We start from the raw sequence: 18,888 nt of genomic DNA, 5'->3' as shown, positions 1-18,888 counted from the left end.
ATAATAATAATAATAAAATAAAATTTAAAAAACCAGTAAGTACCTTTTACAAGTATTAAAATAAAACCCTGTTTCTTCAGGACTTAGTAGTTGCCTTTCTGCTGTACAGTAAGCTATCTAGAAGAGTGTAATAGCATCCGTTCTAAAAGCTTTGACCATCATGACCCAAATCACTGGAAGAGATAGACCGCTCACTCTGCTTATAGAGCTTGTAAGTTTTGTGAGATAGACAAAAATTTGAATATACTTTTTTTTGGATAAAGGAAATTTTTCTTGTCTCAAACTAAAAGTTTCAGGTACATTGTTCCTGACCTTCAGTACTACAGACAGTATAGTCACTTCCCACCTGAATAAAAGATACTAATATGCCAACAACAATAGGAATCTCTTAGTGCAGTACTGTAGAGGACCAGTGTAATTACATGGCACTGATTCAGAGTCAGACTGCAATTTGGGGGGAGTACTGTCACAGAAGACTTGCAGCCCCCAGGTAGACATTGAAGCTCATTATGGTTATGGATTTTATTTCTTTTTTAAAAATTCTGTCTCCCATCTGCTCATAGGTCTGTAAAAGAATGGATTTGGTATGTCAGAGAATGTTGAATCAGGGGTTTCTGAAAGTGGAGAGGTACCATAATCTATGTCAGAAACAAGTCAAAGCACAGCTGCCAAGGTATGTTCTAACTGGCAGGGGTATTCCTTTCACAGGGTGGGGGTAATTTTTTTTTTTAATGTCTTTTCTTTAAAGCTCAGATTTATCATGATAAATGGCTCCAACTTTTGTAGCAAAGGATGTCCCATCACAATTATCGGGTCTGTTGTCACCTGCCCATTCTTGCTGTTTGTGTTGAGCATTCTGTAGGTTGCTGTGGCCAAGGTAGTCGGTGAAAGATAAAATGAAAGGAGGAAGTAAATCTCCATCTTCCGTCAGGGAGCGTACTGACAGATTGTTAGAGATGATAGAGTTCAGTGGGGATGAACTCCCACTCATTTACATAAATCAGGTGTCTTCTGTACCCTAGAGATGGCTAACCTGAAAATGAAATTAGAAATTTCATTCACAGTGATACCAAAAGAATAAACGATGTAGTAATAAATACCACAAAAAAAGCATGAGACTACTACATTGAAAACTACAAAACACTGTTGAAAGAAATCAAAGAAGAGTAAGGTGAATGGTCCACTTCTGTAGTCTCAGCACTTGGGAAGTAGAGCAGGATTAGGAATTCAAGGCTAGCCTTGTTACATTAGCAAGTTTGAGGCCAGCCTGGGCTACATAAGATCTTATCTTTGAATTTAAAAATGAAAAGAGTCTCAAAAAACCAAAATGAAAGCAAGAAGAGAGAGGAGGGAAACAATACAGACCTAAATAGGGCACTGTGTCTAGAAGATTTTATGTTAAGGTGGCAGTTCTTCCAGTTGATCTACATGTACAGTGCAATCCTGGCTAGTCTCAGTTGGGTTTTCTTAGGATTAGACAGGCTGATCCTCACATGCTTGTGGAAATAGAAGAGACCTAGAAGAGCTAGCATAGTTCTGAGTAGAAGACTGATACTTCCTGATATCACATGCTTGTGGAAATAGAAGAGACCTAGAAGAGCTAGCATAGTTCTGAGAAGACTGATACTTCCTGATATCAAAGCGTGCTGCTAAGCTGCAGTAGTCAGATCAGCGTGGTACAGGCATAGTGACAGACCAACACATAGATCAGTGGAATTAATTGAGCATCTGTTGGTTTTCAATGAAGATGCTAGGATAGTTCAGTTGGGGAAAAAATAATGTTTTAAAAATTGGGACAGGTGGGAAGGGCAAGATTGCTTATCTGGTTAGGGTACTTGCTGCCAAGCCTGATGACCTGAGTTCTAGCCCCAAAACCCAGATGGTAGAAAAAGCTGCCTTCCACAGGCTGTCCCTATGACCGCCACGAGCACACATGAGCCCATGCACACACGTGTATACACACACACTAAGTAAACAAATAAATATTAAAAATGGGGGCTGGAACAACCTATTCTGTATGTAAAGAAGTTGAGCCCTACCACACCCTGTACAAAAAGGACTGTAGACCTCATTGTAAATGTTAGCATTGTACTCTAAAGTCCTTAGAAGAAAACGTGATTTTATGAAATTGGATTACGGCAGTGTTTCATACATAAAGAAAATAATGACTTTTATATGAGTTATTTCTGAATAAAACTATTAAAAAAGATTGAAGGAGATAAATTTTTTGCGAAACACGTCTCTTGTCTGTGTGTCCATATTTAATTCCATCTTTTATCTGTTTTCTCTGATTATTATAACCATGAGGCTTGATGTAGTCAAATACGTTTCTTTGGTGGGGCATGTTGGGAACCAAACACAGTGCCTTATGCATACTGGACAGGTGGTCTACCCCTGAGCTACCCTCCCTGCTTCTTAAGGTAAAGTGGTTTTTAGGAAACGTTTTATTAATGAGTAGGGGGTCCTTAAAGATATCTGAGCACAGTGACTAATTCCTCATTTTAGTTATGATGACCCCATTGTCAATGTCTGAGTTAGCATGTCGAAGTTCTCTGTTTGAAGAGGGCATTTTGATGGTTAGCATTTCACTCTGCTGCTCTACTGGCTACCATTTATTTTTATTGCTGTTTTAGGAGAGAGTCAGAAAGGAGAAACCATTCTTTAGCTCGTCACGCAGACATCCTTGCTGCAGTGGAAACAAGGCTGTCACTGTTAAATATGACTTTCATGAAGTATGTGGATTCCAATCTCTGTTGCTTCATCCCAGGAAAGGTAAGCTGGGGCTGCTTGCCCAGAGCAACTGGATTGCCTGTGTGAACTCGAAGCTATTAAAACTTCAAGGTGATTTTTGAGATGACAGAATTATTCCCAACTTCTTTAAATTTCTACTAGTGGGTCTATTTGGCTTCTGTATAGTTATAAATATATGTCATTCATGTGATCTTGATATTTACAATTCTAATTACAAAGTATACAGTAGTCTACATGCAGATGTTTCTGTTGAGAAGCTTGGTAAGTTCATAATCAAGAAAAAATTTTGACCTTTACTTTGTTAAAATGCTAGAAATACTACATTGAACAAGATAGGGGAAGGTTAATTAGAATAGGTAAATTATCTGGTTTTGGTTTTGTTTGAGAAATGTTTCATAATAATGAGCTTCTAAACTTTCAGATTTGATCAGAGTAATATTGCTACATAACAGTGCACTCAGAGTTAAGTCATTGTCCTCTTTAGCATGGTAATAAGTATATCCAGTGGCACATGCCCCATCACTGAGTTGGTAAGACCCCACCATGCTGCATGCTGCATGCCCCTTAAACCTTTGGGAGTATCCTGCTTGTTGAATTAAGAGTAAATTCAAATAAGATATAGAAGCCCTGGAAATGGATTCAAAGATCATTTTGCTCCAGAATTGACACTGGTAAAAGGGCCTTCCCACAGGATTGGCACATCTTAATGCCTAGCCAAGTTATAGGGTACCCTGTTACTTCCATAAATAGCTTCTGATGGCAGTACTGCATACCTTACTGTCTCCATTCTCAGCTTCCAGTAGCATCTGTTTTAGTGGCTTAGAATTTTACTTGAAATATTCCTTGGTGTATCTTCCTCCCATGACTTTCACATGCTTTTGTAAGGTACTGTAAGAGCATGACTAAGTATAAACTTTGATGCCAGAGTTGGATTTCATGCAACTCTGGTTTATAGACCCTAACTCTGAGCTGTTGCAAAGTCCTCTGAGCCTGTATGGACTCTCCTTCCAGTTGACAATTTGTATGACTTGGAGTACTACTATAAACTTGAAAAACAACTCACAGTCTTCATAACCTCAGAGAAAGTTCTGCCAGGTGTCCACTGACAAAGGGAAGTAGTTTGTATCTGGAGTCAGGGCCTGCAAGGTGATCATTTTGTATCTGGCTTTACAGAATTGCCAGTCTTGGAGTTGATCAGATTCACATGACTGCACAGTGACCTGTGCCTCCGTTTCCTCAGGACATACAGTCTTGTCCCCCTCTCGTCCATGCTGTTTGGTGTTTATGAAGCATTTCCTCCTGTTCAGAGCACTCTTATACATAGCACCTTGCTTACATTCCATCTCAGCCATATATGGTAGATAGAAAATAACGCTGTCCTATTTTATAAGCAGAAAACTGAGGCCAAATAAATGGACTTAAGGAGAGCTGTCCGCAGCATCCGGTTTCTTGGTTATCTCAATGCTTTCTTCCTGTCTTCTTGCTTCATAAGAATTTATCCTAAGTAGTTTTTCTCCTGTAATGCTGTACTTGACTAGAATAAAACAATCATAATTTTTGTTTTTATTCAGATGATGTTTTATTGTACTTAATTCAACTTGATTTTTTTGTGTGTGCCTTAAAATTACCTTCTTTAATAGTTTACATCCTGCCTAAAACAACAGTCTATATATTTATAATTGTTACTTTCCTAAAAATGATGTTACTGGTGCTTTTTATCTTATTTAAATTAAAATAAGTTATAGGGCACATAGTATTTGGATTGTTTCATAACCACTTCTTTTAAAAAAAAAATATTTCTTATCCTTAAACTGATCATGTACTGTCTTCAGCATAAAAGAATGTGTAGCATTTAATTTCCACATGCTCCACTAAGAACATTGTGTTAGCTGTCCTTTATTGAATACAATTCTTGAGGTAATCAACTTAGAAAGAGAAGAGTTTCATTCTAACTCATACATTTCAGTTTTCTGTCCATGGTTGCTTGGCTCTGCTGCTTTGGGCCTCTGATAGTATAGAATAACATCGTGGGAGCACGGGTGCTAGAGGCCATAGTGGCCAGGAAGCAGAGAGACTAGAAATGGGATCTCAGTAGCCTCTTGAAGAATGTGTCTCTAATGACCTGACTCCTTTCCACGAGGCCTCACCTCTTAAAGGCTTCACAACTTATAAGTGGCACCTAACTGGGAACCAAGCCTTTAATGCATGGGCTTTTAAGGGACACTCCAGGTCCAAACTATAATAAACATTCTAAATAATTTTCTTTCCTCTCAGTTATAATCTTGGTTTAGTATATGATTTCTTGTCTCCAGGATTACATTCCTTGGTTATAAAAGTTCAGGAACTTTGTTTCAAAAAATTACTATTTTTGTGTTTTTTATATCATTGAATATCTATTTTGCTAAAATTGAGATGTACACTCAGCACTTACTAAGTTGCTAAGTGAGTCTGGCAAATAGAACAGTGTAATTTAAATTAGGTTGCCAGATACCACAGTTTTGAGACAGTGTGTAAGGGTAGGGTAAGGATCAGCAAAGCTAGAGAGTAAATATGTTTGGTTCTGTGGGTTTTGTCACAAGTATTCAACTCTGAGAGACACTGGACAGCATGTAGTAAATGAGTGGGTGTGCCTGTGTACAGACCAAGCAAGGCTATAGTTGGCCAGACCTCACCAGCACACTGATCACTTGCATTCACCTTCTCTCAGAGCCAAGATGTCACCTCCTGTATGCATTTTTCACATCTTTATTCTACTACATGGAAGGAAGCAGCTCTTTTTCTAAGCTTATGTCTGGCAAGAGCAGTTTCCGCATGCACACTTGCGCTGCATGCTGGCAGTGGGCAGTTAACTCTTCTGGAGCTGCAGCAGTGAAACCCAGCTCAGGTTGGCCAAGTGTGAATGATGGTATAAGGTCAGGAAGCTACCAAATATCTCTACACAGACCTAAAATCTACTCATTAGATGTGAGTGGTTTGTTTTTAATATTCTAGGAAATAAAATGGGGGTTTGTAGCATTCCTTTACCCAGATCCTGTAGTTGTATACAGTCTGTCCTGTTTGCTTTCATTTTCTCTTTAATATATGCGTCTCACTTTTTCTTGGATCATTTGAAGTGGGTTGGAGACATACTGACTCTTGATTCTTAAATATTTTATGTATTTCAGGTTTTATTACATGTCCCAGGAATACTTTTCCTAGCAGCTTTTTCTCAGTCCAGAATCTAATTCAGGACTGTGTTTGGACTTAGAGTCTAAAACAGGCTCCTAGGCTGTATTGATCTTCAGCTTCCTGTATAGCATAGGTCAACTCCTGTGAGAAATGGCATTCAATTTAAGTTTTTCTAATGTTTCTAGACTATCCTGGTTTTATTTCTTTCTAAATTTGATTTTATTATGAAGCTGCTCTTAAAAGTCAAGAGGAGCCGGGCGTGGTGGCACACGCCTTTAATCCCAGCACTTGGGAGGCAGAGGCAGGTGGATCTCTCTGAGTTCAAGGCCAGCCTGGTCTACATAGTGAGTTCCAGGACAGCTGGGGCTACAGGGAGACCCTGTCTCAAAAAGACCAAAAAAAAAAAAAAAAAAAAAAAAAAAAAAAGTCAAGAGGAGAACTTTTTTTTCTTTTACTATGATTAGTCCATATTAAAGGCATGAGCCCTTAAAATAAAGGAGAATTGGTATTAATGTGTATGTGTGGCTGTATGACTGAATGTCACTGTGTTTGGGTACCTGCAGAGACCAAAAGAAGGTGTCTGACCCCTTGGAGCTAGAGTTACAGGTGATTGTGAACTTGGACCCAAATTCATGTCCTCTATAAGAGCAGGAAGCACTCCTTACTGCTGAGCCATCTTCCAGTCACTATTGTGTTAAATTTTTAGACCTCCCTCTCCTGCTCCAACCATCTTGTAGAACTAGAAAGCTCTGATCTGCTTTTTATGTGCTATGGTCTTTTTTTAAAATACTTTATTATTTTTGTTTTGTATATGAGTATATTGCCTGCATATAGGTAGGTGCACCGGTGTCGTGCAATGCCCATGGAGGTCAGGAGAGGTTGTCAGATCCCGTGGAACTGGAGTTACGGGTATACAGTTGTTAGCTGTCATGTGGGTGCTGGGAATCGAACTTGGGTCCTCTGCAAGAACAACTACTTAATCACCGAGCCATCTCTTTGGCCCACACATTGTCTTAAATAAGCAAATAACAAAGAATCTCCAGACTAAAAAGTAACAGAATAAAACAGGATGAACAATTGAGGAACCCGTAGTATAGAAAACTTAAAGTTTTCTAAAAGAAATGAAGTATCGTGAAAGAAATTAGAAAAGATATAACTCAAACAAACGTATCCCATATAAGGAATATTCAGAGTAATTTTGAATATGGAAGACATTTTTCAAAATTTGAATACTTTTTAAACTTTGAAATTTTTTTTTTTAATCTTGGTTCCATGTGTCACCTGTTACTTGAAAGACATAGAAACAGCCATTTAAGGACCTGCTTTAGGTCTGTAGCCTTCCACAGATCTCAGAGTATTTTGTGGGTTTGCTTTACTTCTTATTGGTGTTGAGATGGGACCTTGCCATGTAGTTCAGGTTGACCTCAAAGTCACAGTTCTCTTGTTTCAGCCTTGAGTGCTGGAATTTCAGGTGTCCCTTACCAGGATTCAAAGTAATTTATGGAAATGACCAAATGTATTGTGAAAATTTGAACTCTTTTAAAATGTGGTAAATACTGTGCTTTCTCAACACAAGCCAGTGTGGGAAGCCCTTGCAGCTGCTGCTGGCTAACTGGGCGGTGCGGTGCAGTTCTGCCGTGGTGTGGACTGGTTTGGTTTCCCTTTTTTTTCATTGTGTCTCCACTTACAGCTTTTGGACAGAGGAAAGAGACCATTTCAAATTTTATTGATGGTATGGATCATCCCACATGTCTAACATCTCTGTGTAATAAGGTTTGAAAATGTGACCTTTCCTAACCCAGTCAATGTAGAAGACTAAATAGAGAAAAAATAGAAATAATTCATAGGTTAGTTTATAACAGTAATTTAGTGTCTGTTATCAATCATTTCAGTATATTTTGATTAATTCTTTTTGACGAGTATGGGTTATGAAAAAGATTGTTTCTACAATGTTAGTTTTTAAGAACATACCTTAGAATAAATGCTGGGTAGACAGTAATACCTCACAGATGTTGATTTCCTATCTTGTCACCTTCGTGTTATCCAGCTGCCCCCGTCCATTCTTTTGCTTCCTTATTTTTTGTTTTGTCTGTTGTATTCATTCATTCATTCATTCATTCATTCATTCATTCATGTTTTAGAAAGAGGATCTCACTGTGAAGCGGAGGCTGACCTTAATTTAAACCCATGGTCTTCCTGCCTTTACCCCTTCACCACTGGAATTGCAGGCATGGGCCCCACGCCTGTAACCAGTATTCCCTGTCCTTCCTTCTCTGCTCTCCTTACCTGCTGAGATTTTACTCATTTGTCATTCCGTGCCCCTCATTAGACCTGCCCAGTTCCCTTAAATCGAGCTTATCTCTTCTGCCTTTTCTCATGTACAGCATTTTGTCTGTACATTGAACTTACTATAGTCTGTGTGATGTAATGCCTTGCTATTTATGAGTCTCATTCACAGAGTTATTACTGAGTAGGATCTGTGTGTTTTCACACCTGATTAAAGTAAACATTCCTAGTTTAGTCTAAACATACTGCAGATATTCCACCAATATTTATGTGCATATACATAATATCTAAGATTCGAATGATACGCTTTTTTTTTTTTTTAATGTATACGAGTGTTTTACCTGAATGTAAGTACACCTCATGCATGCAGTGCCTGTGGAAGCTGGAAGAAGGCATTGGAGCCTTTGAAACTAAAGTTACACCTGGTTGTAAGATGTCATGTGAGTGCTGGGAATGAAACCCGAGTCCTCTTTAAGAGCAACAAGTGCTCTTAACTTTTGAGCCATCTCTCCAGCCCCTAAACCATATTCTTATATTGAATTTAACCCTGTAGCTTGCCCCTCAATATTTTTGTTTAGGCATATCAATATTAAACAATAAGAATATTTGACTGCTTCTAGCCTTATTTAGCAAACATATATGGAGTTCAGGCATGTGCCAAGCACTGTGAGGCTCTGGGTGTGTGAGAATGAAACTAGCCATGATTTCTTCTCTTAGAGCTTACTATATCATGGGAAAGGCAGACCAGCAGAAAGGTGTACTTAAAGGTGTAGTACATATTCTGAGGGGAAACTAAAAGGTTTGATGAAAGTTTTAACATGATTTCAACCAGAAGAATGTTCAGAGAAGACTACTCTGAGATGGTAAAGTGTTAGGAGACCTCAAGAGTAAGTAAAGAATTTAGTGTTGAAGAGAGCTACATGGAGAGCACTCCAGAAAATAGATCAGATCAGAATGGACAGAAGAAAGGGGCTTGATTTAGTTCACAGAGCTAATGGCTGAAATGTACCTGTGGTTGCAGTATGTTAGTCTTTAGAACAATATAAAAAACAAAAAAGTCCAGTGGATTTTTACAGTTTTCTTATTTATAACCCACATGTGAAACTTTAGATATAACCAAAACTACAGTGAATCATTTAACCTAGCACAAGCATATAAAATGTTAGTCAACCTTTTTAAATACTGTACTCCTACTGTGAGTTATATTTTTATTTTTATTAACAATTTCTTAATTATGTAGAATTTTTTAATTTTTTGCTAAGTGTTTGATAAGTTACATGTATAGCTAATACTGATAACCTTTGCAAAAAGTATATTGGATCCTATTTGGAGTCTATTATTTTCTATATATGTTATGCAAAGTAGTACCTGTTTGTAGCCTTTGAATTCCTTGAAGAAGCTGAGTCAACACTCACCTTGTAACCCTTGCCACATTCCTCCCTGAATTGTTTTTCCTCACATTTTCAAGTAACCAATTCTATCTCTTCATTCATTCTTAAATGTGTGAAATAAAGTTTTCCTAATCACCTGTCTAGTGCATTACTTGCTTCTTCCTTCTTTTTTCCTATGTGGCATTATTTTAAATCATTTTATTGTTTTGTTTTGTTTTGTTTTGTTTTTTAATGTGTATTGAGTGTTATGCCTGCATGTAGGTAAGTGTACCCGTGTCGTGCAATGCCTGTGGAGGACAGAAGAGGCAATCAGATCCCCTGGAACAGGAGTTACGGACAGTTAGTTAGCTGCCATGTGGGTGCTGGGATTCGAACCCGGGTCTTCTACAAGAACAGCCAGTAGTGTTCCTAACTGCTGAGCCATCTCTCCAGCCCCATTTTATTGCTTTTTTACTGAAATTTCTTGAATAATAGTCTTGTCGTCTCTGTTCACTGGTTTTCACTCCAGTACTCTGGACTGTCACAAGTACATAAGAAGACATCAACAAAGACTTTATCTTATGATTTTAGGCTACGTTTGCATAATTATGCCTAAGAGATGATACCCATTTTTTATCATTTTTTTCTGTAATAGATATACTGGTCTTCTAGCATGATAATTGAATAAGTTATTGAAAAGAGTAATTTTCTTTAAAGTAAGCTCCTTATGGAATAGTAATTTCAGAAATAGATGTAGCATTACCCATTAGTGTCTTAATTGGGCTTTGGCTGCCTGGTTCTACACATTCTCCTTGGTAATCTCAGTCCCTCTTGTTGTATTCGCACTGAAATCTCCATCATCTGCAGTTTGTCTCCTGTACTCCTGACCTGTGCTCCAATGCCTGCTGACATGTGTCACCTGACTGCCCTGTGTGATTCAAAACAGCATCTCCCATTAAGTCTGCCTGCATGCTCCTCCTCAGCTCATGTCCGTTCCTGTTCAGTCCTCTGTGCCCACAGATCTGGCCTTCAGTGAAGTCTTGGCTTTATGAAAAGAACAATTCCTAACAGTTTGATTTTGCTGACATTTATTGGGCATGTGTCATTCTAGACTGACAAAGATCATCACCTTATACTAGAGTCTAGAAAATGTCAAGGATTGGGGGTTTGCCTGACACTATTCTGCTACGTTCTATGATTCTTTTTCCCTAGCAAACATTTTCTGAGTCAAGAAGAAAAGGCAAATTACTAGACTGATCCAGAGTTAGAATGAATGTAGTGGGAGAAATATGTGTGATTTGAGGTTGTTTGAGACTTTGATGACAGAGTAGTTTGACTTAAGCCCACAGTTCTGGTGAGGAAAATCCCATTGAAGTAGATGGTTTTTGAACTGTGTGCTTGAACAGTGGGAATCACTATCTTCAGATCAGCAGTAAAACTTAAGGCAGTAAAATATTAAGGATACCCACCTAGGGATAAAGGCTGAGGGCACACTTGGTTAATGAAATCCAGTTACTGTTCAGCAAAAGACAAGGGAATTAGGAATCAGCTGTGTGAGAGCTTGGTTTCTTCTGCATGTGTTGTGTGGTTGGCATTGCAATTGTCCTGAAACAGAAAAGGATGTTTCGCTGCCTTTTGATGAGGACAAAAAAGTGTGGCTGTTAGAGAGAACAAACTCTTAAGGGATGGAGCACATGGTAGCATTACAGAGAAAAGGGGTCAGGCTGAGCTCCTGGGGCTCAGGGACAGAATCAGATTTGGAGAATTCATAGAATGTGGGCTTTGGTGATTTCCCCACCCTACCACTACATGCAGAATTTAATTCTCAGTTTAGTTCTCAGTGTTTAATTCTCAGTTTCTTTAGCAATTAATGTAGCTCTCTGTATCATGTGTGCACCTGTCTCCCCAGTTACTCTGTCATTTCCTTCAAGGCAGGAGCTATGCTTCAGCATGGTACTCTGGTATAGTAAAGGTGCTTAAAAAGTCGAAGCATGAAGTATTGTAATAAGCACAAAGTCTATGCTGCAGGTGGCCATATTACCCAGGGCCAGTACTTGAGTTAAAATGCTCTTTACATCTTTATAGCAACTATGAGACAAGTAATCCCTTCTTTGCCATTTAGCTAATTTCCTTTCTAAAAAATTTAAAATGCTGATGAGAATTCATTATTCCAGGTGATCGATGAGATTTACCGTGTGTTAAGATACGTCAATTCTACCAGAGCCCCACAGCGAGCTCATGAGGTGCTGCAAGAGTTGAGGGACATTTCCTCCATGGCAATGGAGTACTTCGATGAGAAGATTGTTCCGATTCTGAAGAGGAAATTACCAGGATCAGATGTTTCTGGAAGACTCATGGGCTCTCCTCCAGGTATCATTTTGTTGTTTTGTTTTGTTTGCATACTATGTATATGTAACTCAAGCTGGCCTCAGATTCCCTGTGTAGCCCAAGTTGGCCTCAAGCTCATGGTGATCCTTCTGCCTTAGCTTCCTGAGTGCTGAGGATATAAGTGTGCACCTCTGCCACACCTAGCCCTCCTCCAGGTATGTCTTGATTATATCTTCAGTTTACAATAATAATCATGCATAGTTTTGTAACTTACCTATTTTTTTTACCATGTTTTGTTGGTTGGTTGGTTGGTTGGTTGGTTGGTTGGTTGGTTAGTTGGTTGGTTGCTAAGGATTAAACCCAGAGCTTTGTGCATGCTGAGCCCATGTTCTACCACAAGGCTACAACCCTAGCTCCCTATTTCTGGTGTTTCGATTAAATTATGCTCTGTAGAGCCATTTCATGGCTAAGTCTGCATGTATCCACAACTGTTGACTTACAATGAATTTTATTAAAGTAGCAATGTATTGTAATGTGCCCAGAAGTCTGTGCTGCAGATGGTGATATTACCCATTTCCATTACATGAGTTAAAATACTCATGTGGGTCTTTACAGCAATTCTAAGACATGTTATTTATGTATACACAAGGGGAGTGTTTCTGATCAGTTTTCAGTTTTTAAAAGCAGAAGTATGCCATATTAAACCAAAAATACTCTTCACATGAATACTCTAGTGAGTTATTTCTGCTAATTTAAAAGACAGGTTCCATAAAGGAATTTTGACCCCTGTCACTTCTGTGGTGGCTGTTTTGCTAGAGATTGCAATTAGAACCCAGAAATTTGTGCCCTTACTACTGAAGGACTAAACTTCAGTTGGTGAATTTTTACAGCCAGGCCTTCTACATATTTATTTTAATTAGAGAGGGATATTTTAGTAAGCCTTTTTACTTTGTTCAAATTGGTTATCTCCCTGAATTACTCAGTGTGATTTAATAATAAAGACTGTGGCAGCTCAGCATTAATGTGTGTTATTAAGTTCCTGTTGGTACACATAGCACCATATGAGTCCTGAAGAAACTAAAATACGTAATACACAGTGTGTGCTCTTGGGGATCTTGCTGTTTCAAAAGGCAAGACCTACCCAGAATCAAAGTTATTTTAGGCAAGAGAAATGTTAAGGCAATATCCAACTACCTGCCAAATACAACAGAGACTGAATCTTAGGGAAGATACAGGCAGTATTGACTGGTCTGATTGAGATGTCACCAGAGGTGAGAAATAACCTGGGCATTGGGTGAAGAGTAGAATTTAGAATATATCTCAGGCAACAAAAATGTTGTTATTTAGATGCACTAGGGTAAATTTAGCATGATTGATTTAGGAAAGGAATAGATCATCTGGTTCTTTAAGATAATCCCCCAGGGGCTGGAGAGATGTCTCAGCAGTTAAGAGCACTGGATGCTCTTCCAGATGACCCAGGTTCAGTTCCCAATACCCACATGGCAGCTTACAACCATCTGTTACTCCAGTTCCAGGGGATCCAGTGCCTTCTTCTGGCTTCCATGGGCTTTGCATAACATGAGTACACTTACATACTTGCAGGCAAAACACTCATACACATAAAATAAAAATAAGCAAGTTTTAAATTTAAAACAAGAAAAAGAAAACCTGGAGATAAGGTTTTAAAAAAAAAAAACAAAATAACTAGGTGGTTAGTTTAAAATAATGAATTCTTTGCCCACTTCATATTCCAGTTATTTCTAAAAGAAAATAGTTCCAAGGCCTTCCTACACCATGCCAGAAATTACTCCCAATCATCATGTGTGTCTTAACCCACTCTTTCTGGAGTCCTTGCTGTTTGACTCAGTTGAAGCCTTTGCGTTTAATTGAGTGTAGAGTGGACTTAGAAATTTATATTCATAAAGGTCAATAATGCTGACCCAGCCATTGTATTTGTTTATGTAAAAATCAGATAGAAAATAATTATTTTCTATTTTACTATTTATAATTCCTGACATTAACTCTTTTGAACCCAAGTGTGTACATTGAACACTCTTCTCCATTTGCTGCCGTCCCCGTTGCCACATGAGCAAGAGAAGGATACTTGAAACTCATTCAGCTAAAACAAGGGGCAGATTAATCTATTAGACCAAAGAGATTGTGAAGAAGAATGCTCAGGAGTATGAGAGGCATGGTCCACTCTGAAGTAAGCTGGAGTGTGTTACCAGGAGGGGAGCAGGACATGACTGACCCTTTAAACTTTCTCTGCAGTTCCAGGACCATCTGCAGCCCTAACAACAATGCAGCTCTTCTCCAAGCAAAACCCTTCAAGACAAGAGGTTACCAAACTCCAGCAGCAGGTTAAAACCAATGGTGCTGGCGTGACTGTCCTCAGGCGAGAAATTTCTGAGCTTCGCACCAAAGTGCAAGAACAGCAGAAACAACTTCAAGACCAAGACCAGAAACTGCTGGAGCAGACCCAGATCATAGGTGAACAGAACGCACGGTTGGCAGAGCTGGAACGGAAGCTCCGAGAAGTAATGGAAAGTGCAGTGGGAACCTCCTCAGGGTCTGGGCAGAATGAGGAGTCTCCTCGTAAACGAAGGAAGGCAACAGAAGCCATAGACTCCCTTAGGAAATCCAAGCGTCTTCGGAATAGAAAGTGAACTGGAGTGCATGCGGCTCTAGCTAGCTGCAGAGGAAGCTTAAGCAGTTATGCCTATCAGGATGCTGGGAGCAGTGTGGTGTTCCTAGGCCTCGAGGCTTTCAGAACACAATTTCCACTTGAACTTAGGGCTGGACATTCTTTTCCCGCTTCTCCTGGTGGAACTGATGCACAGAATCTTTTTACTTTGCAATAGACTTGTACTAACCAGACCCGTACTATCGTGTTTTGGGGAGCTAACTTTTTTTCCTGTGCAGACAATGTTTTAAGTTTGTTTCTGCATATATGCACATTGCATACAGATCTCAAACAAACCCAGTCTTGACAGACTAGAAGTTAAGTTCAATACATAAAATGTCCTGTTCACTTGAAAGAAAAAAAAAATCTACTTTTTAAATGGACACTATCTTGTTTTTAAAAAAGTTGACTTTTTGTTATAAGTGACCTTTGTCTGGAATGTCTGAAAAGTAGTTCATGCTTTTTGGTATTGAAGTCATGGGTAACTGAAAGGACTTCCATAGCGTTGACTGTAGACGGCGCCTCTGCAGTATTGACTATATATTTTTATAAACTACTGGCGAGGGGTGTGTCCAGTTGTTATATATATATGTCTTCAGTTTTCTTTGGGGCCATGTCCTACATTTGCATGGATGGATGCATGCATTGCCTAGTCAGCTCACTTAAAAAGCTCTTGCACTGGTATTGATCTTGAACCTCTACACTTCTCCACCTCATAGAGCAGCATCTCCAGCTTCACACCTTCCACCACAACAGCTTGCCTCTAGGGGGAGAATTTTTAGTCCATTTGTCCTCCAGCTTTACAGGAACAAGAGACTATTAAAGCCCATTGCTTTAGTACTTCTCTGTAGGGTTCAGGTACACTGGCTAAGGCAGAACCCCAAACCCAAGGCTCTTTCTATTGAGATCAGAGCTCTGGGAACTAGTAGTGATCCTGACTCCTCACTGTGTGTTCATGGATCAGCTGTGACTGAATAGGGAGCCCAACTTGTGGATGTAGTTTTGCCACTGAAGGAAAGTTCATTGAAGAAAATTGTACCCTGAAAAAGTTTATCATTTTATTTCTGGGGATGACCTGAGGAAAGCCTTTTAATATTCTCAAGCTCTCCTTATAACTTTTAACAAAAGCTTTAATTTTGTTTGCACTCCTGTTTTGAGCTTGTAACTGGAAAAGCATGTCTTGCACTGTTCACCCTCCTGAGCGGTCACTTTAACAACCTCCAAATTGTGTACAGTGGTTCTTTTCCCCAGCTGTATATTCTTGAAACATTCAACTATCACTGTCCTAGTTTTATTTTATTGTACTAAATTATGTAGTTATTTTTTAAGTTCTTTTAAGCATCTGTTGCCTTGGGCTTCGGTTATTTAAAGTAAATTTAGGTATAATATAGTAAAAACTATCCCTTTCCAGGTGGAAGTTGACACCTGTATAAAACTAAGGTTTTGATAAATACCATAGTTGCAAAAAAGCACAAGGTTGTCACCTTTCTATCTGTCCAGCACGACATGGTTATGCGTCCTTTGGGCAAGTCTTACCAAATGAAGCTCTCCTAGCATTTTTAGTATTGTCCTTTCATAGTATCGTCCTTAGGTTTTGTTCAATTCTTTGTCTAACTTTGAAAGTCCATAAACAATGTAGTGTGTTTTCACTGAGAAACCATAAAGTGGCATCCAAGTGTTTCATGGATTGTTGGGAAGAGAATTTAAAAATAAACAGTTTCCTAAAAAGATTTGTCAGCCAAGGTCATCCATAAACGTCCCTGTCTGGAACTCATTTTCTCAGCAGGTCTCACTTTTGTAATCATAGGATTTAGCCATATTACCATAACTTTGGAGGAGGCCTCCTGGGCTACTCATAGCTTAACTTTATTAGTCTGCTGTTCTGGTAATCAGAAGACTTTTTGAAGTATCAGAGTGCAGGTTTACAAAGCATGATCCTTATGCATCAAAGAAATAAGCCTCAGATTATTTCAATAATGATTAAAAGGTTCTTGAATTTCTTTTTTAAACTACATCTAATTAGCCTAAATGTAATCTATAGTCTTCCATCGGATAATGTGAGTGTAAGGTTTTCATAAATGAGCATTCACACTGTAAGAAGGCAAATTTCCTGTTCCCCAATCAAGACTACAGCATATACCTATAATCCAGGCCCATCAGATTGAGTTGCATTTAGCAGTTCATGAGTGTCTATAACCAGGAAAATAAAGCACTACAGGTCAGTGGTTTTAAGCCTTACTCAGAGTAGCTAACATATTAGGATATTGCCTTCACTGTTTATTAAGACAGTTACTAGAGAGCTGTAATACTTGCTTTTGGATAGCATAGTTCTACAAATCATAAATTAACTTGATCAGCTAAAACAGACATGGGAAAATTGCAAATCAGTTTCCTGAGAGAGAGCTCTTGCATTTTATGGCAGCAATTTAAATGCTGTGGGTTGTTGTACATTTTATGACGTATTTCCACCATCTTCCTTGACTGTTTTTCAGAGATTTCTCTGATTGAATGGGTCGTTCCCATGCGTAAGTTTATCCATGCATAGCACTACACACAGGGATACAAATGTGAAGATGGATGAGCAGTGACGAGGACGTCCCTTATCCCAGCAGGCCCTGTGCTTTTTCTCACATAGACTCTGCTTGCTTGATTTTCACCCATCCTGCGGTTATACAACCTATTGTTCTTCAAACTTCTCTTTTGATGTACAGAGCCTAGAAATAATGGGGGAAAATGCAAATATATTCAGAGTAACTCTACTGTTTTAAAGACTATTGGGGTGTCATCAGGTCTAAAGCCACTGGTTTGGAAGCAACTTTTTTGGTAACGTTTTTTGGAGTACTGAACTTTACAGGGGCTTGCCTTAATCTCTACTCAGTAGTTTCAAGATATATGCGCTGATATTGTGTGTTAAAATGCTAAAATATTCTATGTAGCCCCAAGAGTGGGTAAACCAGAGTTTAAGTAATGCCTAAATAAATAAGCTAAAAGGTGTCACTACAGCTGGATTTTTGAGAGAGAATGGACATACAGAACCTAGGCTATGCGTCATAAACGAAAATAATGGCACCTTGGGATTGCACTATTTTATGCATTATTTTATATGCCATTTCATAGCCTGCACTTTAATCTCCAAAGAAATGATGTGTGGTGTCCCCGTTGTTCCTTATTAATAAACGTTTTCCTAAGACAGGGCACTTCATTCTATTTTACTACGCTGAGTTAGTTTCACGGAGGTGGATTCATTGTCTGAGTTCTCTGCTTCCTTAGCCATATTTTCTAGGATCTGAGAACTCCCTGTTTTGTCTATCTCCAACAGTATAGAATTTTAATTTAATGTAATGTAAATCTCATACTCGGTGAGCAACACAGTCTTAGAGCCTCTTCTGGTGCGAGTACCCATCTGTTACACGTATCAAACCCTCTAAAAATATACTCTGTAAGATTTGAAAGTGGTAATAAAGGGCCTGGAAGGAAGCCCACTAAATGATGGAGCTGTTTGGAAACACGGCTAATTCTAACAGGAAGCTGAATTTACTGGCCAATGCTTTGACTCAGGATCTGTGTGAATTCCTTTAACTAGGATACAAAAGGTTATGTTAAAACTACTTAAACTTACAGCCTGCCATCTGCAAGAAACTTTTCAACAAATGCTAAAACTACAACTTGAAACTAGTAGTTGCTGATAGAGCTTGGCAGCCTACCTTGTGCTCACTTTGAATAGCAATATTATTTACATGAATGGTAAATGTGGCAGGATTGAATAATGCTGGCCTTTCGAAACGTCCTAAGAATCTTGGTTAAATTTCTGAAGTCCAAACATCAGATCCACTTCTTTCCCATTGTGTCTGGAGAAAGCCTATTATCCATCAGGCCTGTTGCCAAAGTCTAGTGGTCCATACAGAAAACTGCCAAAAAGTTAGAAGTGTTTAAAATTCTTTTATGTGGTACCATGTCTGTTTACTGATACTTATGAGCAACAATAAATTACTAGTTTATCTTCTGGAATTTTCATTGTTATAACCTGATCAATTATTGGAAAGTGAAAAGCACCTCCCGGTCACACAACAGGGTACGGAAATAAATGTGTTGTTACCAGTGCTGTTTGTTTTTCTTTGTATTTCATGCACCAGGGTTTGTAGCTCTGCCATAGACAGATGCCCTGTTAGTAGCTGCTGTCCATGTGTTTGGGATTACTGTATTCCTTCCTCACAGCCACCTTACAGAGCAGGTTTGACTCCACATGGGAGAGTTGAACTCAGATAAGCAATAGGTCCACAGTGTTAGACAAGAAATGACATC

At 38.8% G+C, this 18,888-nt stretch overlaps 1 protein-coding gene across 2 annotated transcripts in view; it reads left to right on the top strand.

The window, feature by feature from the left end:
* Fbxo28 (F-box protein 28) overlaps positions 1-18,687 on the top strand; it is a 32,542-nt gene extending 13,855 nt beyond the window's left edge. The window contains exons 2-5 of one of the 2 annotated variants that reach the window (XM_008823740.3): positions 564-673; positions 2,634-2,772; positions 11,750-11,945; positions 14,175-18,687. In XM_008823740.3, the coding sequence (XP_008821962.1) occupies positions 564-673; positions 2,634-2,772; positions 11,750-11,945; positions 14,175-14,569 (840 nt within the window). In that variant the 3' untranslated portion in view covers positions 14,570-18,687. The remainder of the gene's footprint in view (positions 1-563; positions 674-2,633; positions 2,773-11,749; positions 11,946-14,174) is intronic. The other variant, XM_029559005.1, reaches the window with a different exon arrangement.
* Positions 18,688-18,888: the final 201 nt, after the last annotated feature.

The sequence above is a fragment of the Nannospalax galili genome, unplaced genomic scaffold (assembly GCF_000622305.1).
Source record: "Nannospalax galili isolate Female #2095 unplaced genomic scaffold, S.galili_v1.0 scaffold368, whole genome shotgun sequence".
NCBI lineage: Eukaryota > Metazoa > Chordata > Mammalia > Rodentia > Spalacidae > Nannospalax > Nannospalax galili.
The sequence above is the reverse complement of the archived record's forward strand: the minus strand, read 5'-3'. Positions and strand labels throughout refer to the sequence as shown.